Raw genomic sequence first — 25,527 nt, 5'->3', positions numbered from 1 at the left:
ATCATCATCATCATCATTGAAAATAATAAGTAGAAATAGGAAGTGATTGTGTGCGATTCTGCTCTTTCCACAGTATTGAACTATGAGAATGTAGTGGAAACGGGTTCGGAAACAGACGAGGAAGACAAGCTCCATATTGCTGAAGACGACGGGATCATTAGCGTGCTGGACCAGGAACCCAGTCCTGCAAGTGTGCCCAACCATGAGCCTTCCCCACATGTGAGCCAAGCACTGATGCCAAGAGAGGAGGAGGAAGATGAGATGAGGGAAAGCGGAGTTGATCACCCCTGGCACAACAATGAGATCTTGCAAGCCTCTGTGGATGGTTCGGGTAAGCCTGAAGTTTCAATACTACCTGCCTTTTCAAGCTATGACTAAAACAGTCAGTTGTTCAGAAAACAGATAAGCAGAGTACACTTCCTCCCATGCCCAGAGCTCTGCTTGTGGCAGAAGTGAGATACAAGTGCTGATGACAGATTATGAGGTGATACTTGTTCGGTCACATTACAGCCTTTGCATCTTACGCGGGGATTATATTTCTGTTTGGAAATAACTCCAGCTAACATCTACATTTGTGTGCATCACATTATCTATCGATCTATCATCTATCTATCTCCACAGAGGATGCAGGTATTAACAGAAATATGCATTTTTTGCTACAAAAACTGAGAGAGACAGACAGACACACACACACACACACAGAGAGAGAGAGAGAGAGAGAGAGAGAGAGAGAGAGAGAGAGAGAAGAGAGGAATGTCACTTGCAGGCTATAACACAGGAGCTTAGAAATTCAGAGCTGTACGGCTACTTAGAACTGCAGAGCTGTTTATCAGTTTAATATAGTTTCAGTGTCTGTCTGACACCTTGTATTGTCATTCAACCATCTAATCATTTCCTTTTGTTAAGTGCAAATAAGATTTCACACTTCTACCTGGTCAGGTATTCTTTTATTATTTAACAGTTAAGTATGTGATAATGATTGCCAGTATTTGGCAGGTCTCTCCTGGGAAATAAGAATGGGCTTAAGCCAAGTTGAGTTAAAAGAAAGAAAGAAAGAAATCACAGGAAATAACATCAAGTGAAACTTTGTGGCCCACATACTAAATGAAAAACCCTGATCTAAAATTTGCTTTTCAACAAAGGTACACTCCATGTGAAAAAAATGCTAGCAAGGCTGAGAATTTGCATGGTTTCCTCAGCATCATCTTGAAAACTTTATCAGGTGTGAGGCTCCAACCATTTACGCCAGCTAATATCTGAGGAGGCAACTGGAGTCCTGGGCACAGCCAGGTTACGAAAAACATAGCCCCTCTTCTGTCATTAAATAGCACTCATACCAGGACATAGAGGGACGCGGGTAGCGCTGTGGGTTAAACCACAAAGCCTAGGACTTGCCAATCAGAAGGTCGGCGGTTCGAATCCCCGCAACGGGGTGAGCTCCCATTGCTCGGTCCCTACTCCTGTCAACCTAGCAATTCGAAAGCACATCAAAGTGCAAGCAGATAAATAGGCACCGCTCCGGCGGGAAGGTAAACGGCATTTCCGTGCGCTGCTCTGGTTTGCCAGAAGCGGCTTAGTCATGCTGGCCACATGACTCGGAAGCTGTACCCCCACCCCAATAGCGTAAGGGATTGTATAAGTACTGAGTGACAGAGGAGTGGTTTGGACACCAGCCTCACTGCAGTTGGCCTGGATAGGCCTGGAGAAGGGCAGGATAGCAGTGAGGTCAAGGGCTGTGCAGATGCACTGATGGAATTAAGCTGGCATTCCTGTCCGTGTGTTTGCACAGCCCCCACTTCACCTCTGCCTTGTCCCTGTTCAAGTAAGTTGCAACAACACCAGGAGCTATCAGAAAGGCATCATCTCACCCTTGAAGCTGCCTTATAGTACACTTGCGAAAAAGATGGCCACTGTAGCATCAGCAACCTTGATTTCATTGTTGCTCGTGCATACATTTCCAGAGGTACAGATTGGGGAAGTTGCAGCTGCCCTATAGTAATAAGATCATTGCTGATATTTTACCACTACTGCTACTCTTGCTTTGCAGCTATTAATGCTACATATATGCCACCAGTGGTAATGAGACCTCATAGAGAAGGCACTCCACTAGGCAATGGTGCCAAACAACCTCCATTAATTTCAGCAGGGCTCATGAAGAAACCCAGGTTCAAATGTATAGCATCCATGTTTGGTGCTTTGCATCGAGGTGGCTGGAGAGATCAGGGAAACATAACATATCTCATACTTTAATTTTACCATGTTTATAAAAAAGCTTTGGGCCTGGAATTTGCTAGGAGTTTAGCACTATCTATGTACAATTTAAAACAAAAAACGAAAAAACCCCTGCATGTTGCTCTACTCTGAGTGCCCTCTGGTGCCTTCCCTTTTCCCCTCTCCTCACAAAGCAAAACTTGTTTTTGTTTTGTTTTGTTTTTTAATTCTTGCAGCTTCCAATTTTGTTTTTGGTTAGGCTTTCTAGAATCCTTGCAATTCAACACATAAACATTTATCGCTATATCCATTAAGACTTAAGGATTTTTAGATTTTCAACTATGAGGGAGTACTCAGCCAAAGATGCTTGAAAGATAAATACGTTTAATTAGGGGCAGAGGATGATCATTAAAGGAAGTCTGACTGCTGCAGAAGTCATTAACAATCTTAAATGAAATTTTTATTTTTATGATAGCCATTTACATGTATAATAAGAGCCAATGATTCTTGGGAGCAGTGTGACAGAAACAGAGTGTAGCGAGAACTCATGTAAGACATAGTATTTAAATGAGCTGGTGTTAGCTATTCATATTTGTTAATGAACTAGATATGCAGGGCTATAAGAATGAATGTTCTGATGCTTTAAATTTTAATATCTGGAAATCAAGGGTAAGGACCAATTACCAGGATTTTCACCCCTTAAAAGGAATAATTAATAATGACATAACAAATGTACAATTCCAAACTCCTAAAAAAATAGTAAAAATTAGGATCAATAGCATGAAGAAAAGATGGGAACTGTGGAATCTTAATTCACTATTTTATAATTAGAACTGCTTCTTTGTAATAAATGATAGGAGTGCCTTGCAGACTTTGATCACCTGGAATTACTGGCGCTTGCAGTAGAAATGAACAGACTGTGTTTTGCCCTTTACCTTTATGGTAAATAAAACAGCATTCTAATAATTAAATAAATTGTAAATCCCTAATCCTATTTAGCCATCCTCATTACACAGGCCAGGAAAGTTACTCTGCTATTACCTGTCTAGTTCTAATGATTGGTAATGATTTATTGTGTCTTTTTTATTGTTCTAAAAGTGCCCTGATGTGGTGCCTTGATGTCTAATGAAAAGAGATTGGTCTTAAAAAGCAACTCATTGTTTATCCTGACTCTTAGATAACACACTTTTTCTCGTGATAAAATATTTTTCTTATTTATTGTTCAAAACGCACAATATAGACAATAACTCTAATTTGGAGGCTGCCTTATTCAGTTGTGTTTTATCCCTGGTGCCTGACTGTCTACCGCAGTACCTCAGCACATAGCTTTACTCTGAGATAAGCCCCTTCTGCCTTGCTCTTTCTCCCATGCCTTCTGTAGTTTTGCCTGCAGGATGCAGGTTTTGAACTGAAGAGCGCAGTGGAGTTCTAACTGTGCCTTTCCGGTTTCAGCACAATCAAAGTTTTGTGTTTAGAATTGTCCTTGACATTCTTTCGTCCCACAATGGGGTGGACACAGTGTGCTGGAAGCCATGACATCATTATCACTGACACAGACTTAAATAAATCACCTGCATCTTGGCCTCTTTCTGCTTATTCAAGGATTCTTCATCTCGAGGAAGAAAGTGCTCTTTATTTTTACAAACCTTTATCCCAGGGGTGGCTGGAAAATGCAAACTTTTACAAGTGTTTTCAAAATAAATATACTCTGGGGTTCTTAGGAAGGCGCGTTGCTCACAGTCAGATGTAGTCTGCAAAACTTAGGTGCTGTGCAAAAAGGTAAATCTGCTCAAACTTTTGTTGCTATCAGTACAAATTAAATAAATGTAAGCTCTCGTACTCTTAGATTTATTTGATACATCCGAACACAGCAAGCTGGGTTTTTGGTCCCTTTGCTGCTGATTTTTTAATCATTGTTTGCAATGTTTCCTGTATACTTGAGTACAGTATTGGTGAAATCAGAAACAAGCTCACATAGTTGATCTTTGAAAAATATTGTTGCCTCAGAAAGAGGATGCACAATTCTGTTCAGGAAGAGTTTCTCTGTGACTTGAAGGGGTGTGAAGTAAGATTTGCTTTCTACAAAAAGCATGCCTAGATAAAAGCACATAGAAATTAAGGCTTTTTTATTTTCTTTTTTACTGATACAGAATTTGGAGATGATCAGCCAAAAAAAAAAAAAAAGCATTTTGAAAGGCACATTCGCCCCGAAATACATGATGTACTTTTGTGACCTGCACAAAAACAAGAAGAGCATTCTCTGTATTTGCCTATTTATTGGGTTTTGGGAAGCAGCTCGATCATAATGTAACTTCTCTGTACTGCAGCAGAACATTACAATGAGGAAGGAAATGCAGCCGAAATCTTAGCATCACCACTATTATGCAAAAGAAGAAGAAAATGCTGTTAGCGTTTTCCCCCCCTTAGTGACTGGGTAGATGTGCCCTCAGATGGAAACAAACTTGTGACTCCTTTCTACCAGAAATCACATGAGCTGATCAAGGAAGGGGGGAAAAATCCACACAAGCTATATTTATATCCAGCACAAAACCTCTCACAAGTGCTGTACCATTCAGCTTCCTAGTAAGCTGCCACAAGAAATACTGCGTATCACAGCTGACAACTTTTTATCAATGTATATGGATTTTCCTAAAGGTTTTTGGAATCAAGATATCCTGTAACAATGTTCTATGGAGGAGACAAAGTGCCAAATCACTGTAAACTACCGTATATAGTTTGAAGAAATTATCGGCAGTTTTTGCAGGAATATTTTAACTTGGGATGTTTTTATTTTAAGCTACAAAATAATAAAATGTATATTTATAGCTCCATCTCATATTCTGGTTGTAAAACTTTGAAATAAGTCAGCTCAGCTTTAGTTTTGATTAAAATGGCACAATTAGATCCTGTTATTCAATCAGCTAATTACTCACAAAACGGAACACATAAATAATACTGTAGGATTGCAAACCTCAGAATGAAGTTTGTACTCCTCGCCTTCTTCCTTGCAACAGTTGTGGCAGAAATTGATTGATGTTGTACCATTTTATATCCACATCAAACTCTTTATTTGGGGGGGGGGACCCAAACTAACAATCCCAACAATAAGCATTTTCAGTGCTTTTTTTCTAGAAAAATAGGTGTTTGTACTCACCATGAAGTTGCTACAGTAAGTGCCACACTTTTTAACAACTAAAAAAAGAGGTGCTGGTACTGCAAACCCATAAATACCCCCTGGAAAAAAGCACTGAGCATTTTAAAGTTCTATGTACCAGGAATTCAGTCATCATCCCTAGACTGCCTAAACAGATAATGTCTGCTTAGGTCCGTTTTTGGATTTACTCATTTACAAGTTCCACTTCTTTGTCACATTACTTGGAAAAAATGTTTTAGACCTCATTTATTCCCTGTTCACATATAGCATTCTATTCCCATATTGCCGTTCTCCTTACCAGCAGACATATGGATGCAGAATTCAGACGTGGAAGATAATTGAGTCAAGACATACCAGGAGACTTAGTTTTATGCATTCTGTTGTGCAATGATTTGGAGACGGGAATTATTTTAAAATAATACCATCCTGGAATTTACCTGCCAGCTGGAGACACGTTATACACAGCTGACAACGTAACCTGAAGACCTGCTGTGCTATTACTGTGCTTGTATTATAGATACATATTTGATGCAGATATCACCACATCAGAATGATTTCAAGAGGGTCTCTCTTAATGCTAGTGGCAAAGTTGTAGTTACCCTCCCATTCTGAAACTCAACACATTCTACATCTTCCCTGAAAGTAGTGGTTGATGATGTAGTAAAATAACCATTTCTTTCTTCCTGTTCACTGACAAATTGCTGAAGCCATTGGTCCAAGAACCATTTAATATTGTAACTTTTGGTGTCACCTTTTTCATCCTTGGGAATAATTACTTCACATGATCAATGCAACCATCAGCTGCAAAAAAATTTGTAGAATGGGGGGAAGTTCATGAAACTGCTGCAGCTAAAACCCAGGAGCTATCAGTTTACACGTCGTATTGTTTATTGTGATTCCTGAGAGTGATTGAAGTAGACCAAGAAGAATTGTTTATTATTGAACAATAAATAAGAGTTATCCCAAGTTAACAACAGGCAAGAGCAAAATAAGTTCAAAACAATCTTTTGAAAGTGTAGGCTGAAAAATATATTTATTTTTATCCCACCCTTCCAAAGAGCTCAGAGCAATACACTTGCCTCTTCTTCCCCACCTCCCCACATGTGGCATCTGTGAGGTAGGTTAGACTGAGAGGCTGACCCAAAGTCATCAAGTGACCTTCATGGCTGAGAGGGAATTTGAACCTAGGTGCCCCCAGTTATATTCTAGCCACATCACCACGCCAGTTGTACAAATTACCCATTAAGAATTTTCTCGTATTTGCTGCCATTTCAGGTAACGTCCCTGTCCCTGTGAATAGTTCAGGTGGCGGTGGGGGGGAATGTTGGACCACTGTCCCAGGGATCAGCACATTGGTGTCTAAAGCATCAGGTATTCCTTGTTATTTATAGGATTTTAAGTAATTAACTCAGGGCCAGGTCTCTTATAGGAAGCTGCCTTATATACCAAGTCACAGACTGTTGACACTGCCTGGCAGCTGCTCTCGAGGGTTTCAGACAGGGCCTTCCCCAACCTTAAACCTGGTGATGCTGGGGATTAAACCTGGGACTTTCTTCATGCAAAACACTTGCTCTACAACTGAGCTTTGGTTCTTCCTTTGGCATGTGATTGCCTGGAGAAACTGAACTGCGGGAATAACACTTCTAAGGATACCTTTTGTCAAACACTCAGGCCACAAGAAGGGCTGCCGCATCTCTTAACAATCCAGCTAATTCTTGTGTTTGTCCGCACAAATGTATACCCAGTAACAACAGGGGCTGCTCACATGGAGGAAGCCCATATTGTCCAGACCAGTCCTTAGAATTCAGATTACATGATCAAATTCATGAAACAGCCTGAACAAAGCCATTGTGCTGAGATTTACAAGCGGGGTGTTCTGTGCTTTTGTTGAAAGAATCATCCTTGTTGCTGCCATTTGCTTGCTGTTTTAGTAAGGCTATTGTGTCCACTGAAAATGTCCATTCCTGTATTACAGAAGAAATGAAGGAAGAGTATGACACCATGGGGCCTGAAGCTGCAATTCAGACCACTGGAAACAACGGAACAGGTAAGGGCAGACCTATACAAACTTCTCTAGTTTCCTATTGCCTTTGATTATTTTTGTTTGTTTTGCAAACTGAAAGAATAAGCCAGGTACACTAGTTCACTTTTCTAGATGAAAGTTTGAGATATTCCTAATTACATGTACATTTCCCTGATTGTTTCACTTTGATACAAACCATTGATGCAGCCTTGATCCCACTGCAGTTTCTGGGAACATTTCTGCGGAGATCTGTGTGACTAGGATAGTTTCTTTTGTGTTTGATGAAAAGTATATTTTCCTGCCTCCATCTACCCCTCATTTAATGTGACAGCATCCTTGGGAGTTAATAGATTCCAGCACTGTAAAGAGTGGTATTTCCCCCCCCATACAGGTGATTATGCTGGAGTTTAATGTAGCTGAAATTTTCTTGTGACAGGATCTGTACAAATATCTTTATAATCATAATGGGTGCACTTTTTGTATCAATACCAAACCCACATGTTTTATTGGGTGCATACTTCAGACCACTGAAACTTTTTTTTCATTTTCCTTAACTCATTCTTCACTCCTCTTCTCAGAAATCTACCATGTGTAGACGAAAAGAAAGTAACACTGATACAAAAGATGCATTGTTTCTAAGCCATCTCTTTAATGCTTTGCTGAAACCTCCAGAATAAAATGGGTTTTTCTCCAATCATGATAGTTCAGTGTGTTCAAGCTGCTTTCCATTTGATTAATGGGACTGGTTTCTTCACAGGTAGCCCACAGTTATAGGACTGTGTCTTAACCATTCCTCCTTGTGAGGGATCCCTGTATTTGGCAAAGTTCTGTCCATGGTCCTAGCGTTAAGAACCTGATACAGTTCTGAGCTATAAAGATGTCGCAAACATACCTGGCCAGTGAGGAAAGACAGAGCACCTTAACTTTGTGAAAATGGAAGCAAAGGAACTTTTTCCAGTGAGACAAGACCATTATTCCACATTCTCCTTACTGTAGTTTCTATCCTAAATAAGCTGTTTTCATGTTCCATTATGATATTTGATTCTTAGTGCCCACTAGCAATGCTGTTAAGTAGGGTGGCACCCAAATGCTACAAGGATTTTATTACTCACGCATCTCTAATGCTGGTACACACCCACATGTTCTTATTAGACATTGCAACAAACTGACTTGCCTAATTCTTATGGGGGGAAATAATGGAAAAATTAATCCATGTTGGTGTGTGAGTGCATGTGTTTCTATCTTTTGTATATTAGTCTTATATACTGGCAGGTAATCCGAAAAGGAAAATGAGGTCACATTTTCATTAGTTATGTATTGCAAAGAGGAACATCAAAACATCTATACTGTACTGAAAAATTATTTTTTATTCTTCTCGGGATTTAATGGTGTGTAGCAAGGCCAAGGACAGGCCCTGTTAACACCATGTACTGGCAACAGTATGATCCCACTCCACTCCACTCACAACCTTTTAAAGAGCCTTGTAGATGTCACAAAGCGCCGTAAATTCTCCAACACTGAGCCCCAGGCAGCTCCCCAATAGGCAAATTTGTAAGAACCAAATCACTAAAGCTATGGAGGGCAGGCTGTCTGTCTTTCATATACACTACCACAATCTCATATAGCATGATCAACCATTTTCTCCCTACAAACCTCACAACACCCAAAGTCAATCCTCATAGCCCTGCATAAATGTAGAGCTTAATGCCTAGCCAAAATTTGGAACAGTACAACTTGTCTCTGCCACCCTTTCAGTGTCAAAAATTGAAAATCTTCCACTGGTGGACATCTGGAGAATACCTTCCTACCTGTAGAATACCTTCCAACCTGTAGAACCCACCTGCGACTGTCTTTGCCATTCACCTAACAAGGTCCATTTAACTCAACTACCAAAAAGGACAGGGGCAACAAAAGATCAGTGTCCCTCTGCCCCCAAACCCCTAAAATATTTTGTTTCTCAGTCATTATTTTTCTTTTTTTAAAAAGCAAAAAAAAATGTGGTAATGTAGCATTAGTAATATTATATTTTAAGAGGTTTACATTCAGAAGTAAAGTTGGCTATTTATATTAAGGTTCATGGTAAAGACTTCTTAAGAGTCTCATCTTAAGAGTTTCACACCATGCTCCCGACACTTCCATGTGGTCTCAGCGCCACATTTCAGTGGTTCAGATGCATGGATAATCTCCATGCCAGTACCAGCTGCCATTAGCATCATCCACTGTAAGTGGAAACTGTAATGTTTGAATCCTATCTAACTACATTCCTAGTAAATTAGGCCACAATGTTTACTGAGACTTTCTGTTTGAGTGGTGGGTACCAATGCACATCCAGCAGAGAGAGCAGATTTCAGTATTTTGTATCTCGGCCTACAGGAAATAAAAAAGATTTCTACCAGATTCCAGTTGTAATTCCGTCTCACCAGGTGTTCCACAAGACTATTAATACTAGCATTGGTACCAGTAAGAGAGTGGCTTCTGGAGTGTGAGAATCTGTCTACTTAAAAACTGGGCTGATACTACATTTCGCATGCAACCACAAAATGGTGGTGATGATTCATAATCATGGCCAGTTAGACCAAATTTGAGCAATTAATTTCGTGTATTTTCACACAGGTAAAACTGGCACCATTTCAGCCCAGCACGGCTTAGAGACTTTTCATCCTTATAGGTATTTTGAGGAAATGGATGAATGCATTCCCTGTAGATAAACAAAATCTGCTTACCCTTACCCAGTAATAGCCGCAGACAAATACGTTTTGCTGAGACTGCATTTTAAAAAAGAAAGGTAGGAAAAGAGTTCTCTGCAAAGAAAAACAGAAGTAAAAGTTGGCAAGTTGAAAGGACTGATCGCTTTGAGACTCTAATCTGCATGTACCAATGAGGACCTGCCACTTCCTGCTTAATGAAGGCTGTGGTTTTATTAGCTTTGTTGCCGATTAGGAGCAGCTATCTCCATCTTACAGCAAGAGTTCCCACAAGAAATAACTGGCCTCCTATGCTCTCGAGTGTCTCCTTTAAATATCTCTTTTCCTTAGTGTGGTTTATGCTCATATGATGTTATGCTACCTCAGGCTTTAAGGAGTCCCTGCCCTAGTCCTTAATTAAAACAAGACTTCCTTAGTGAGGTCACTCACTCTACATCTTCCTAAAAAGCTTGACTCACAGATGGGAGTGTGATTTCTGTTTGCAATTTAAATTCACTAGGAATCAATGTGTGAGGCTATAGGCATAGAAATAATGCAGAGGGCATATAAGGGGAAATTCTCTGTCCTTTCAAGAGACATTAGTTGGGGGGGGGGGTAGAGCAAGGGATGATCACAAGAATTAGTGCTAGCTTTGGCTGGTTTTCCAACCACAATGTTTCCTGATGAAGTTAGACCTTGCCACAGTTAATGACGTAGTTACCTCCAGATTAGAGTATAATGTGCTTTGCACGGGGCTGTCCTTGAAAAGTGTCTGGAAACTTCAGCTGGTGCAAAATGCTCATGCAGAATGGAGCAGAGCAGTCAGAACATATTAATGCCTGTTTTGTGTGATACGTACTAATTGCCAGTTTGTTTCTGGGCTTGGTTCAACGTGCTGCTTTCATCTTCGGCTGGGGAGGGCAGGATATAAATAAAATTTTATTATTATGATTATCTTCAAAGGCCTAAACAGCCCAGGACCTGGGCATCTTCCTTGTCTCATCCTGATAGATAGCTTCCAGGAGCAGGGCCTTTTCTGCACTGGCACTCATTTTGTGGTGTGCCCTTCTGAGATGTGTCTATTTTATGAATTATTTTCCCTTATTGACTTTTTTTCTTGATTTGCCATGTTATCACTATGATAGTTGGTATATGAATTTTTCCATTTTGAGGAGTCACATCCCATAATATATTGCATGATGTTTTAATTTGTAAGCCACTTGAATTTCTTTCCTTTTTTTTAGTGGAAAAAATGTGAGGCATAAAGTTTTAAATAAAATTTATTTGCAGTCACATTTTGTTTGTTTGTAATGCTGATCAATTATTCTAATGATGGCCAAATTCTTGTCAGTAACATAAGAGAAACTTTGAATTGCCTGATCTGCATTCAGATGGCACTTGATATTTATATTAATCTTTAATACATAATCACACTGTTAACATTGTTTCAGTTAAGGATCTGTCAGCTCCCCAGCAAATCCCGTTGTTTTAAAGGTTTATAACTTAGACATAAACATTTGCCTTAGCTCCTGAATTCCTTTAATGCACAGGGAAACTGAATAATGCACATGTTTTAGAGCCTCAGAAACATTTAGTATCAAAGGAGACAATTATAGCCTCCTGTACAGAACTAGCATTCAAAACTGTTTGTAGGCCTGTTTGAGAAAGCTGACCACCGTCTGTAGGATCTAGTATATTACTAGGAGCACTACTTTAGGTAGTGACCATAATGGTATGTTTGAGATAATAGTGACAAAAGCAGCAGCTTTTAATAAGCCTAGTTCCAATTTGTGTTTTAATACTGTAAAAATTTCTGGAACCGGTATTCTAAACAGTTATGTTCGGCTATAAGCTTGCAATGCTTGAGTAATGTTCCTATGGTCTGAACTGGTTTAAGTAGTTTTACAATATGGCCATTGGCCCAGAGATGGACTTCTGGCAAGAACACCAACCACAATATTTTCCTGTTCAATTTGCTGTCTACCGTTTTCAGTCTTCCTGCTATAACTCCCTACTTTCCAGCAGAAACCAATTATAATTTATATGAACTTTTTTTCAGGATATTTCTTCCGTATCGCTGTCAATATCCTACCTAGTTAATTCACAACCCACCTCCAATCCAAACTATATATTCATTTTTTTCAATAGCATCCCCTCCTATTTAACCAGAATGTTTCTTTCCTTAAGAAAATATGTTTTGAAACATTAGAAGAAGGCATATACTTCAGGAATATATAATGATAGAGAGCCAGCACAACAAAAAAAGCTATTTGACTTGCCCAGGCACACCCGAGTTTATTTCCATTAAATGTATATCAACAGTGAAAAAAGACAGTGTTTGGCAATACAAGAACCTGATGTTCACAGATTTCAACATGCTGAATGGTCTTTATCATTCACTCTCTATTCCACAGTCACTCTCAGTGTGACTGATGGCTACCTGAATATGGCTGGGATCCAACAGTTACTTCAGTCACATACCCAGCAAATTAGAGGAGACAGTGGTAGTTGTGTAGGTGTTAAAGCACACACAAACAGGCCCAAAGAAGGCAGAAATTCAGCAGATAGAAGAGAGCATGGGAAAAGGCCACAGGAAAGGCATTCTAATGAAAATATAAAAATTGATTTGGTCCTATATTCCGGAGCACATGGCAAAATGGTAGGTGGTTTCTGCAAAATTCAGAGCAAACTTTATCCTCTCTGGAGGCTTCCTACATCTGGCAAAGTGGTCACCATCTTGATGGGCAGGTCCAGTTTTGCTTGCATGGAAGTTTGTAGAAAATATGACCGCTACTTCCAGGAAAGTAACAAAAGATTTCAACACACGGTTTCCTTATTCTTCTCCTGAGAGGCCTGAGCAGAGCTTTAGGCTCCTGTTCTAGGCTGGCTGGACCCCTGGACAGGAATCTTCCTCTTGCATAGACACACTACAGCTTTGTTTCGCAAGCCCCTTTGAACTATTGAAAGCTGTTTTAAAAACTTCTTTCTGCTTCAAAAGTGCATTGACCTGCATTAGGAGAAGCGGCGGCTGTTCAAGGGTCACAGTGGTGCAGTCAGAGCAGGACTTGGGAACAGACATCAAGAATGAGGCAGAATGTGCAAGAGGGACACCGAGTAGAAGCAGGGTTGCATTACCATAAGGGAAGGGTAATCCCATTAAGTCCAGAGTCTAACGTTACCTAACTGTGCCACTGAAACACAAGTCAAAAATGTCCTTGCATGTGCTGAACTAGGTGTGAGGATATTTGGATTCTGGACAACATATGACATAGTTAAGGGGTAAATATCTAAGGATCTGTTTTATGTTATGTTATGATGTTATGTTATGTTATGTTATGTTATGTTATGCTTTTAATATAATTCTCTTAAACTCACTGCCACGGGCATATGGTAGTGAACCAAAGTATGAATAGCATCATAAAATAACTAAGGTATTTAGGTATTGGAACGCGGGTGGTGCTGTGGGGGACGTGGGGGACGCTGTGGCCTAAACCACTGAGCCTCTTGGGCTTGCTGATCAAAAGGTCGGCGGTTTGAATCCCCGTGACGGGGTGAGCTCCCATTGCTCGGTCTCAGCTCCTGCCAACCTAGCAGTTCAAAAGTATGGCAGTGCAAGTAGATAAATAGGTACCAACACGGCGGGAAGGTAAGCAGCATTTCCATGTACTGCTCTAGTTTCGGTGATCTGTTGCGCCAGAAGCGGCTTAGTCATGCTGGCCACATGTCCCGGAAAAACTGTCTGCAGACAAACGCCAGCTCCTTTGGCCAGTAAAGTGAGATGAGCGCCACAACCCCAGAGTCATCTGTGACTGGACTTAACTGTCAGGGGTCCTTCACCTTTACCTTTTTAGCTAGGTAGCTAGCTGGTCAGGGCAAGCCACTTCCTAATAATATCTCCGTCCCTCCCACTCCCCCAGTAGTATTTTGAAGTTTGACCTCTAGTTTCATGAGCCATTTCAGAACTTTATAAATATGGGAGCACCTGTTTTCAGGGCTATCACTAAACACCCTTCTTCTGTTGATTCTTATTTTTGCCTATCTAGTTCATTCATGAGGCTATTGCCAGGATTGCTTCCTTCTGTCAATGATATTAAGGCATCTCCTGGGATTTAGTAGTTTCAAACTATATGTTTTACTGGACCATTTCCCTCCCTTGCAGAATTAGGTATTTCCTTTAGATTTTGTAATAAAATGATTTTTCCATAACCTATTTTTGTACATAAAATACTGTAAGATTTTACTATGAAGCAAACAGAGGTGTGAGTTGATTTTATGCTAGCACCATTGACCACCTATGGCACCATAATGGATTTTCTCCTTTATCTGTTGCCTTGAGGCAAAGATGCTAAATATTTCAGTAACCCTGTGTGTTGGTTTCCTCCCACAGTCTAAGTTACAATGATGTAAATCTAGTGCTTCTGTCACTCTATAATTATCAATCCAACCCCATTGATTTTAGGGTAGATACTGCTGATTTACGCTGTTGTAAGAGGGAGCAGAATCAACTTGATCTCTATTTTGGTTGCTTTATGAGAGAAAATATTTTAATCATCTTGGTGCTGAGTTTGTAACCTGACCTACTCAAATAAATGTATCAAAGTCTGAATACGTATGGACAGTAAAAAGTGAGTGTCAGTAAAAGTCTTAAACTATATGTGTGCTGAAGAGGTACTTTTCAATACATAATTGAAAACACAATTCAAAAGCTGTTTTAGCTATAATTCTGCTCTGAGTTTACATGCTTAAGTCCCTTTGACATTGGTGGTCTTAAACAAACATACTGAGCAATGGATTGAATGTGAGGTCTCCTATACAGTTGGATTAATATTTTTCTACAATATCATAAGCTTTACTGAATTATTCCTGCATCTAATGTTCAGAAAGGAAGGAAGGAAAATGATTAATTTTAGCAAGAGGATGCTTTGTGGTTCCGAGGATTTTTCCCCCATTGCACAGGCAAAAAAACAACAACAAATTTTATGTTTTAATGAGAGAGAAAAAATGAGAACTTCACTGTTTTTAGGGCCTACCTCACATAATTGTGTTCCAGAACTAAATAGTAATGTTTGTAAAATCATTCCAACATCACATTATTTGAGTAACAATGGTTCCTTTTTGAGGAGGTTGGGGGAGAGGATGTTGCTTCTCCAAGAATGTTATGTATTTCAGAGAAAAGGCATTGGGCTAGAATCCTGACCAGTTCAGAATTCTAGTTTCCTGATCAGAAAGATGCCTATATGCAAGCTTGCTTATCATACTCCCCACCCCTGTTATTCTTATGGTCTTCCTTATCCCAATGCCCAATAACCAGCACTGAAAAAAAAATATATTTCTGTGTCCATGAAATGGTGTCAGACAGTAGTCTCAGAGACCAAAGGACAGAAGGTTTGGCAGATGATCTATAGCAATTTCCTGATATATAATAAGGATTTATAACCTCCAAATCCAAACCATAGGGTTTGAGGAGATCCAAAAGCAGGCTAACTCCTTCGTCCACCTATCATGAAGTTCAGATAACAATATAAGACTGTGGTCTCAGAGTACCAAAGGACAGAGATTAGAATTGCTCCCACTGGTTGCAATTTATTTCAGGAATCATTTTTGTAAGATATCATTGAATTACACCAGAATTCCAAAATGCATGAAAGCCTAAAATGTTGCTTTTTCAGATTCTGTGCACAGACAGCGTACAATATTGCACCCCCTCCCTTTTATATGAGGAAAAGAGGAGGGCACATGCATTGGCTTCTGCCATCTTTCATTAATGAATGGTGTCATCAGTAACTTTGCCAAATGTATTCTCTTACAAAATCACCAGCCAGTGATTTTATTGGCAGGAGAAATGAGCTAGGTGGAAGTATGGGTAGCCACAGGATTAGGCTCATAAAGTAAATGTACACCATCTTCAATACCACTGTGTAGACAAACATATAAATCCTCCACAAAACTATTTCTCTCCCCCCCCCAATCCCTTTTCTATTATAGTTAAGAATGCAAATTGCACGTCGGACTTTGAGGAATATTTTGCTAAGAGGAAAGTGGATGAAGGAGATGGACACTCAGTCAGTATAGCGGAGTACCTACAACGCAGTGATACAGCCATTATTTACCCGGAAGCCCCCGAGGAACTGTCTCGTCTTGGCACTCCAGAGGCCAATGGGCAAGAAGAAAATGGTGAGGATGGAATTCATTTTTAGCCACTCTTCTGACCTCTTGCAGCTGTTGCAATTATAAATGCACTACATGCCTGGGTGTTTACCTTAAAATTGAAGAACAGCTGCAGAAGCATGGAATTTCATGAGCAAAGATGGGACTGTAATTTCAGCATATTGTGATTGCTTTTTTAGTCAGCAAATTGAGACTCTTCTGTAGGTGAAATAAATAGCAGGGACAATTAAGGGTTATGTTTTTAAAGGAGCAGCGTCCTTGCTCTAATTTTAGTTTGGGAATGATTGAATTTTTTTACAGGACAAATTGAGGATTACTAACTGATTCTGTTAAGTCCTTAATAAGTAATTGAAAAAGCATCCGTGAAGATGGAACTAGATGGTGTTGTGTTTGGAGACAACAGACTGGTAATTAAGTGCACAGCATCAATAAATCAGAGAAAGAAAGAAAAAAACCCCAACATTTTCCACCCCACCCCCCCACAAGCTATTGTAGTCTCACAATAAGCCAGACAAAAGTTTTGAATTAATTTTCTTATGATTCATACAAGTTTGCCCTGAGCGTGTAAAAAGTGATTGATGTGGTTTTTGCAAGCAAGGTAGATATCACGGATATTCCACTGTAGGCAGATTGCAGTGATTCTTGTCAATCCATCCTGGGCAATAAGCCCATTAACTGCCATTGATTTACTGACCTTTTGGCCTGCTTCTTTCTCTCACGTCTCTTGGGCTACAGACCTGCCACCTGGAACTCCAGATGCTTTTGCCCAACTGCTGACCTGCCCCTACTGTGACCGGGGCTACAAGCGCTTGACATCACTGAAGGAGCACATCAAGTACCGCCATGAGAAGAACGAAGAGAACTTCCCTTGCCCTCTTTGCAACTACACATTCGCTTACCGCACCCAGCTCGAGCGGCATATGGTGACGCACAAGCCAGGGACAGATCAGGTGGGGGGGCTTGTTTTAAGTGATTTCTTTCTATAATAACCCCTTAGAGAAATGATATTGCTTTGATTGGCAATCATTATTAATTTTTCATGGCATTTTGAAGATGCAGATCTTTTAATGGTAATAGCTTTAATTGAGGCCTAAATGATTTTTTGATGGTCTCTTCTAATATGATTTAATAGTCTTATGTTCACGATCGAATGAGTGTGTTAATTTCTAATTTAGAAATTTTATTTGCACTTTAACTTGACTTTAGTTTCATTTTTTTATGTTCCTCAAAATGTGAGTGAAATTGTGGCATTTTAATTATACATTATTAAACATCTCAGCAATTTTATCTCCATTTTTCACCTAGTTTTGCACTGCATTTCCCCCCACATAGGATCTCAAAGACATCTCAGGAATCTGCTAATCTTATTTTTTGTCATTCATTACTTTTTATGGAGCCTTGTATATATTTTTCATGCAGTCCATACAAATAGGTTCATATTTTTTAGTTAATCTTGTTGCGTGTATCTGCGTGCGTTATGGCTGTTCTAATAACATGTGATCACTTTAGGAATACACTATTCCTGAAATCTACACATCCCAGCAGCAAATCTCCTGTAAATCAAAATGATTCCATGATGCATTATATTTAATCAAATTGAATGTGTCTTTTGAATTCCTGCTTAAAACTTCTATAATGACGTGTTGCAATGGAAATCCAAATGGCAGATCTTAAACTACATTCCATCCCATTACTATGAGAATTATACCAATAGTTTTTATTCTAAAGAATGAGAAGTCATACTGATTTAGATTTATCATGACAGGCATTTTTTCAATAAAAGATGTGCTTAATTAAACAAACATGTATCATGCTCACCTTCTAATCAAGCAGTTTGGTAATTAGTTCACTGTTTCTCACTTGATCTCTGTAATCGATAAAATACAATTCTGACAGGATTTATCATAACATTTCATTTTAAAGAGCAAAGCGAGTTGTTAATCTGTAACTTTCCCCCCTTTCTGACAAAATGGGAGACAAGAGTGACTTTTCCTCTCCTTCCCTATTGCTTTTGACTATCAAAACACTACTGGGAGGGGAGGGGGGGCGTGTGGCTGGATATTTATCCAGAATAACTGCCTTAAATTTCACATGCAAGAGTGTGATTGTGCTGGCGCATTACGAATGGTAGCTTTGGTGTTGAAAAGTCCCCTCATTTGCTCATGGCATTTACAATTAGTAAATTAAAATGATTGTATCATATTAACAGTGGCACAACTAAAGTTTATAGTAGTCCTCTGAGGGCTGTGGGGGGAGACAAAGCAGCTGTTGCTGTTTGTTTATGCAACTCAGCAACATATGAGCACTGGTCCCTCAATGGCGCTCCGCGGGCTGGGCTCTGCTTGATCTTTGAAGGTTGCTGCTGTTTGAACAACCCTCCCTGTGTCCCATGTAACACCATCTGTCTCACTAGGAATGTGGGAAGATTCAGCACACCCTAGCAGTTGTCATACCGTTTCTGTGCTGTCTTTTCTGCAATAGGCTTTTGTGTCATTGCTGCTTGGGAGAAAAGGGGGAGTGGGGGGGGAGGCTGACCTCCTACCTTGAACATCCAGACTAGATGACTGCAGCTTTTTTTTTCTTCCCCCTTTTTAAAATCAGAATTCAAAGTCACAGCACTTTTCTCACTTGTTCAGAAAGGTCAGCTGTGTTTGATCCTATCTTTATGCTGCTTTTTAACTCGTCCTTTCTGCCAACTTTTCCTTCTTGTTTTTGCCCCTGCTCCTTAGCATTGCTCTGAAGGAGGGGAAAAAAAAAAAAGAACCAGTTTAATTCTCTGATCAGGACTTTCCCTCCCAGCAGTGACAGCCTCTTGCATTTGATAAAACAAAGCTTGCTTATCATCACAATGCTAAAGGGTTCAGAAGCACTGCAAATATATATTTTAAAAAAATAAATGCTGCAAGTTGTGAATTGACAGTATGATCAGCTAAGAATATTAAAAGCCTCAATTTCTTTTAAAAATTAACAAATCCATTCCTTGCAGCACTGCATGCCTTAATATATTGTGCTGCCGATGAAAGACTTAAGAAATAATTCCAAAGCAAATGCTCGAAGTGAATTCAGATTTCCTTCAGGTTTACTGCCAACATTTTGATTTTTATGGCAGCACTGATGAGGCAAATAAATGTGCATGCAGATCTTTTAGGCTGACAGATAAATACAAAACTGCTTTAATTAATTTTTTTCTTAAAAGGAAACCTTTCTCTCTCTCTTTCTCTCTTTCTACACACACACACACACACACACACACACATATACACACATATAGATATTGATATATTTGTATATAAAATTCATGCTGGTAATACACACACACAGAGAGAGAAATTCATACCTCTACATATACAGATATCTATTTGCATAAAATTCATGCTGGTGTCTTTACTCTCCCAGCACCAAATGCTGACCCAAGGAGCAGGCAATCGTAAGTTCAAGTGCACAGAGTGTGGCAAGGCCTTCAAATACAAGCACCATCTGAAGGAACACCTGCGAATCCACAGTGGTGAGTAGCTGAGGTGCCAGGGTTCTCATTTGCATTTTGTTTAATTAGCAGAGTTTTTGTTTTTTCTTTTTTTAAAAAAGCTTAGTATCTTCACCATTTTGTTTAGAGCCGCCAAGATACTTTGTAAATGATTTCTGACTCATCCTCATTTTTCATGCTATTCAGAAACAAATAAGAAACCAGCACCACAAGTTTCCATATAAGATTTTCCAAATAGCAGAATGTATTACCTGATTAATTAATTAAGTTCTAAATTGCTTTCCTGGAGCTATTTCTACTCAGAGGAATTCTGGGAATTCCTAGCCATTTGGCTCTTAAGTTTTCTTATTTGTGATACACTTGCCTAAAAAACAAAACAAAAACAAGGAACCTTAAAGATGAACAAGACCAACACCCACAATCCAGCAGCAATAAACAAATTAAGCTTGCTTACTTGGAATGGCTGCCTCATTCATATTATTTTATCACACTTGCATCTCATCCTTCTCCAAAGAGTTCACAGCAACTGTTTAGCCCATGGGTAGGCAAACTAAGGCCTGGGGGCCGGATATGGCCCAATCGCCTTCTAAATGTGGCCCACGGATGGTCTGGGAATCAGTGTGTCTTTACTTGAGTAGAATGTGTCCTTTCATTTAAAATGTGTCTCTGGGTTATTTGTGGGGCATAGGAATTCATTCATCCCCCCCCCAAAAAAAATAGTCCAGTCCCCACAAGGTCTGAGGGACAGTGGACTGGCCCCCTGCTGAAAAAGTTTGCTGACCTCTGGTTTAGCCTCCCAAGCACCCTGCATGATAAGTTGAGCTGAGAGATAGTGACATGGCATCACACTTGATGAGCTTCATAGCTTCTTCATACACTGTACTTTTAAGTACCTGTAAAACATTCTGCAAAATCCAGTGTCAGGTGAGCAGAATTAAGTTTGTGCAACAAGACTTCCTCTTCCTCTAACTCCCTGCCTCCCCAGTTGTGTGAGTGGACATCTATACCATCACAGCTGGATGTCACAACAAGCAACAAACATTCAGGTATCTTTGCCAGAGATCTCAGATTGGCTGCAGCTTCCCAATAAAGATGCACTTAATGGCCAACATGAGATTGTTGCCACGTAATGTGTGAAGTGGCCTGTCTGACCTCGAAGTTGTGTTGTCCATATCCAAGCTGAACACACTAGCCACTTTATATATCCATTTACAATATTTATACCCTGCCTTTCTGGCCTGCATCGGCTATCACATCAATTAAAAATATAATTTTGTGTTCCTAATTCAATCCCCTTCGTTGAAATAAATAGCCTCTGCTGAGTGCATTAAGTCATTCAGTTACACATGACAGCGAGAAAATAGGGCAACACTTTGCCTTATATTTGGAACTTGTCAATGTTTGAATGATAATATTTAGAGTTCTCCTCCAACTAAAAGTCTTCACCCTTTGATGCAGACATTGTGAGTAAAGCTGTTAACGCTGGTCAAGTATTCAAAGACTTTGATTTATTCAAATAAATTCAAAGGCAAATCAGAAACAAAGACAAATATACCGAAGACTAAAAAAGCAGTATTTTAAAGCTAAGAAATAGTCTGAATAAGTTTCTGTAATTATACACTCTTCATAAGTTTTTTTTAAAAAGTATATTCTGCTTATATATAATAATTCTAATGTTTAAGCTATCTAATCTGCAGGCATGTAAAATCTCGCAGTGAACTTTGTTTTTTGTTTAGTAGATCAGCATTTGCAAACCTTGGGTACAATCTCAAAGTTAAGCACTTCTAAACTCCATTGATTTGAGCTGAAGGGATTTAAGCTTATGTTTAATGCTCCGACTGAAGTTTAATATGTTTAATGCTCAACTCAGCTGTAATAGCAAACCACAGTTTCCCACTATAATAACTAGCTGCGGTGAACTTTGGGCTTATGTACATCACCTCTTCTCTCCTCCCCTTTCACATACACCCACTAAATCTGTTCTGTGAGTTCCCCCGGCCCCCCTGGAGCAAATTTGGGGGTGGCAGGGGGCGCATGTGGAAGAACGAGAGGGGGGTGTCTTGTTCCATTTGAGAAGTTAATTAAATTAATACAAGCCCAGGAATTGGGGGGGGGGGGGTGATTCAAGCATGAGACAGAGAGTGGAAAAACTGCCTTTATATTTTGTGTAGCCAATCCAGATCATGACTCAAGGGTTCTCCATCACAGGAGAGGGGAGAGTTCCCATCCTTCAAAGACTAGTGGCTACTGAACTCAAGTAGACTCATTCCAAAGTAGCAAGAAAAGGCAAAGAGACAGCAATGGGTTCTCATACTCCCTCCTCCTAACCTTCATTTTTGAATTTTTCCTGTTCCCTGGTTCAGTTGTAAACAATATTTTGTCATGTCACCTAAATGGGAAAAGCTTGCCAAACTTAAATCAGAAACTCAGTTCAAACCATGGTTTCCCATTCTGATTTGGAGGCAAAGTATGGTTTGCACAAACCATAACCTGCCTGATTTGGACAATCATGGCTAACTGTGCTGTGGACAAATGGAAGGAAACAGAGCCTTACAGGAGTCAAGAGAGCAGAAGCAGGGGGAATGGGAGCACATGAGCCCAAAATTCATTCACAGCTGCCAAAACCTGTGTTAAAATTATCTGCCCCCGCCTTAGGGTAAAACCTAAAAATATATGTACACAGATTCAGAAAGTGGTTGAAGCATTGCTTTAGGCTGGAAATGAGAGTAGAGGAGGAATAAAAAACATAAGAACAGCCCTGCTGGATCTAACCAATTGCCCACCTAGTCCAGGATCCTGTTCTCACAGAAACCAATCAGATACTTATGGGGAGCCTGAAGCAAGACCAGAGTGCTTCAATGCCCTTTTCAGAAATACATGTCTCCTGTTCTCTGGCCATTATCCATGTAGATCATCTAGAAGTAAACCATTAAAAGCTAATAAGCAAGTATGAGTGAACTTCCATAATTTATTCTAAAGCTTAATTTCTAAAAAAAAGTTCTCATGAAAATTCACCACCATTTTAGTGTGAATTTTTCTCAGGATACACATTTTTTACAGTAATTCCTCCATAAACAATTTTTTTGTTATTTCCACCAATATATGCCTTTTTATGCACACTTTCCATATGCATATTTGTACACGTTGCTTTGCTGGAGAACTGCATTGAAAAATTAGGAGAAGTGCAAATTTTAATGAGTCACGGTGTTTCTGTTCCACATATTGTTTTGGATAGTGTATATTTGCATTAAATTTGCATTCAAAAGTGAACTGGGTCATATTTGTCCCCCATTTTACTATGCCAACCGATTCACACAAAATTATGCTACTGTTGTAACTGCATGTTGCCTGGGTCCTTATTAAAAGCCATGGCAAAATCCTTCTGCTATCTGAATTTAGATATTGCAAACACTGTGCATTACATGTAAGTTTTCAGCTGTATTCCTTTACATAGTACAGTACAGTACACTCTCTGTTTCCCTTGTAAAGACATCTATAGCTTTCAACAAAATGTGAGCCATCAGTAAAAGCTAGGGAGCATCACAGGATGAGAAGGAATCTTGCATGCAGCTAATTGTAGATTGTCTAGTTTGAATTGTTTCTAGTCACAAAAACCTAAACATAACTTGGAATGAAGGAGAAAATGCAGCAAGATGAAAGGATTGAAATGTGCAGACACAGTAAATGGTCTAAAGAACTGGTCTATTTGTGAGTTATTAAAAATTAATTTTTAAAAATTAATTGCAGGTGAAAAGCCCTATGAGTGTCCAAACTGCAAGAAGCGTTTCTCCCATTCTGGCTCGTATAGTTCACACATCAGCAGCAAGAAATGCATTGGCTTAATCTCTGTAAATGGTCGAATGAGAAACAATATCAAGACGGGTTCTTCTCCTAATTCTGTATCTTCTTCACCTACTAATTCAGCCATTACACAACTGAGAAACAAGCTGGAGAATGGAAAACCACCTAGTATGTCTGAGCAATCAGGCTTACTGAAAATCAAAACGGAACCACTAGATTTCAATGAATATAAAGTTCTGATGGCAACCCATGGGTTCACTGGTGCTAATCCTTTCATGAATGGCAGACTTGGTTCAACCAGCCCAATAGGAGTTCATACTTCCACGCAAAGTCCAATGCAGCACTTAGGGGTAGGGATGGATGCATCTTTACTTGGATTCCCAGCAATAGGCAGCAATTTAAGTGAGGTGCAGAAAGTCCTACAGATTGTGGACAATACTGTTTCCAGGCAGAAAATGGACTGCAGCGCTGAAGAAATCTCCAAGCTGAAAGGTTACCACATGAAGGACCCATGTTCTCAACCTGAGGAACAAGGCGTTACTTCTCCTGGTATTCCACCTGTGGGTCTTCCAGTAGTCAGTCATAATGGTGCCACTAAAAGTATTATTGACTACACATTAGAAAAGGTCAATGAAGCCAAAGCTTGTCTCCAGAGTTTAACTACAGACTCGAGGAGGCAGCTCAATAACATTAAGAAAGAAAAGCTACGCACCCTAATAGATCTGGTAACTGAAGACAAAATGATAGACAACCATAATATACCTACTCCATTTTCATGCCAGTTCTGTAAAGAAAGCTTTCCTGGTCCCATTCCCCTTCATCAGCATGAACGTTACCTGTGTAAGATGAACGAAGAAATCAAGGCAGTCCTCCAACCTCATGAAAACATGGCTCCTAGCAAACCAGGAGTGTTTGTTGATAAGCAAGCTCTCCTCCTGTCATCAGTACTTTCTGAGAAAGGAATGACTAGCCCCATCAATCCATACAAGGACCATATGTCTGTACTTAAAGCATATTTTGCTATGAATATGGAACCCACCTCTGATGAACTACTGAAAATTTCCATTGCCGTTGGCCTTCCTCAGGAATTTGTGAAGGAATGGTTCGAACAAAGAAAAGTCTACCAGTACTCAACTTCCAGGTCACCATCGCTGGAAAGGAACAGTGCCAAGGTGGTGCTGGCTGCCACCAACAACACGCCCACTAAAGACTCTTTGTCAGCCAGATCCCCTATAAAGCCTGTGGACTCTATAACATCACCGTCTATAGCTGAACTTCATAATAGCGTTACTAACTGTGATACCCCTCTCAGGCTAACGAAACCTACTCACTTTACCAATATTAAACCAGTTGATAAATTGGACCACTCCAGGAGCAATACTCCTTCTCCATTAAATCTTTCTTCTACATCTTCTAAAAACTCCCATAGTAGTTCTTACACTCCAAACAGTTTCTCCTCTGAGGAGCTTCAGGCTGAGCCTTTGGACTTGTCATTACCAAAACAAATGAAGGAACCCAAAAGTATTATAGCCACAAAGAACAAAACAAAATCCAATAGTGTAAACGTAGACCACAACAGTGTTTCTTCGTCATCTGAAACCTCAGATGAGCCACTGAACTTGACTTTTATCAAGAAAGAATTTTCTAATTCAAATAGTTTGGATAAAAGCACTAATCCATTATTTGGTATGAGCCCTTTTAGTGCCAAACCTTTGTACACCACACTTCCGCCACAGAGCGCATTTCCCCCAGCCACTTTTATGCCACCAGTTCAGACCAGTATTCCTGGGCTACGACCATACCCAGGAATAGATCAAATGAGCTTCCTACCACATATGGCCTATACTTATCCAACTGGAGCAGCTACGTTTGCTGACATGCAGCAAAGGCGAAAGTACCAGCGGAAGCAAGGTTTTCAGGTAAATATCTTCCTTATTTCAGAAGGTTACGGTTGTATACATCATTCCCATGTACTGTTTCATGACTTAAAACATCCTTAGGG

General features: G+C 39.8%; 1 protein-coding gene across 4 annotated transcripts in view; it reads left to right on the top strand.

The window, feature by feature from the left end:
• The window catches only part of ZEB2 (zinc finger E-box binding homeobox 2), a 163,553-nt gene that overhangs the window by 118,356 nt on the left and 19,670 nt on the right, over window positions 1-25,527 (top strand). For all 4 annotated transcript variants that reach the window (XM_053405981.1, XM_053405973.1, XM_053405991.1 and 1 more), the window contains exons 2-7: window positions 74-331; window positions 7,341-7,412; window positions 16,058-16,246; window positions 16,976-17,190; window positions 19,637-19,745; window positions 23,472-25,444. In XM_053405981.1, coding sequence (XP_053261956.1) covers window positions 74-331; window positions 7,341-7,412; window positions 16,058-16,246; window positions 16,976-17,190; window positions 19,637-19,745; window positions 23,472-25,444 — 2,816 coding nt within the window. The remainder of the gene's footprint in view (window positions 1-73; window positions 332-7,340; window positions 7,413-16,057; window positions 16,247-16,975; window positions 17,191-19,636; window positions 19,746-23,471; window positions 25,445-25,527) is intronic.

This window comes from Podarcis raffonei, chromosome 1 (genome assembly GCF_027172205.1).
Source record: "Podarcis raffonei isolate rPodRaf1 chromosome 1, rPodRaf1.pri, whole genome shotgun sequence".
Classification (NCBI taxonomy): Eukaryota; Metazoa; Chordata; class Lepidosauria; order Squamata; family Lacertidae; genus Podarcis; species Podarcis raffonei.
This window is presented reverse-complemented; position numbering and strand designations above follow the sequence as displayed.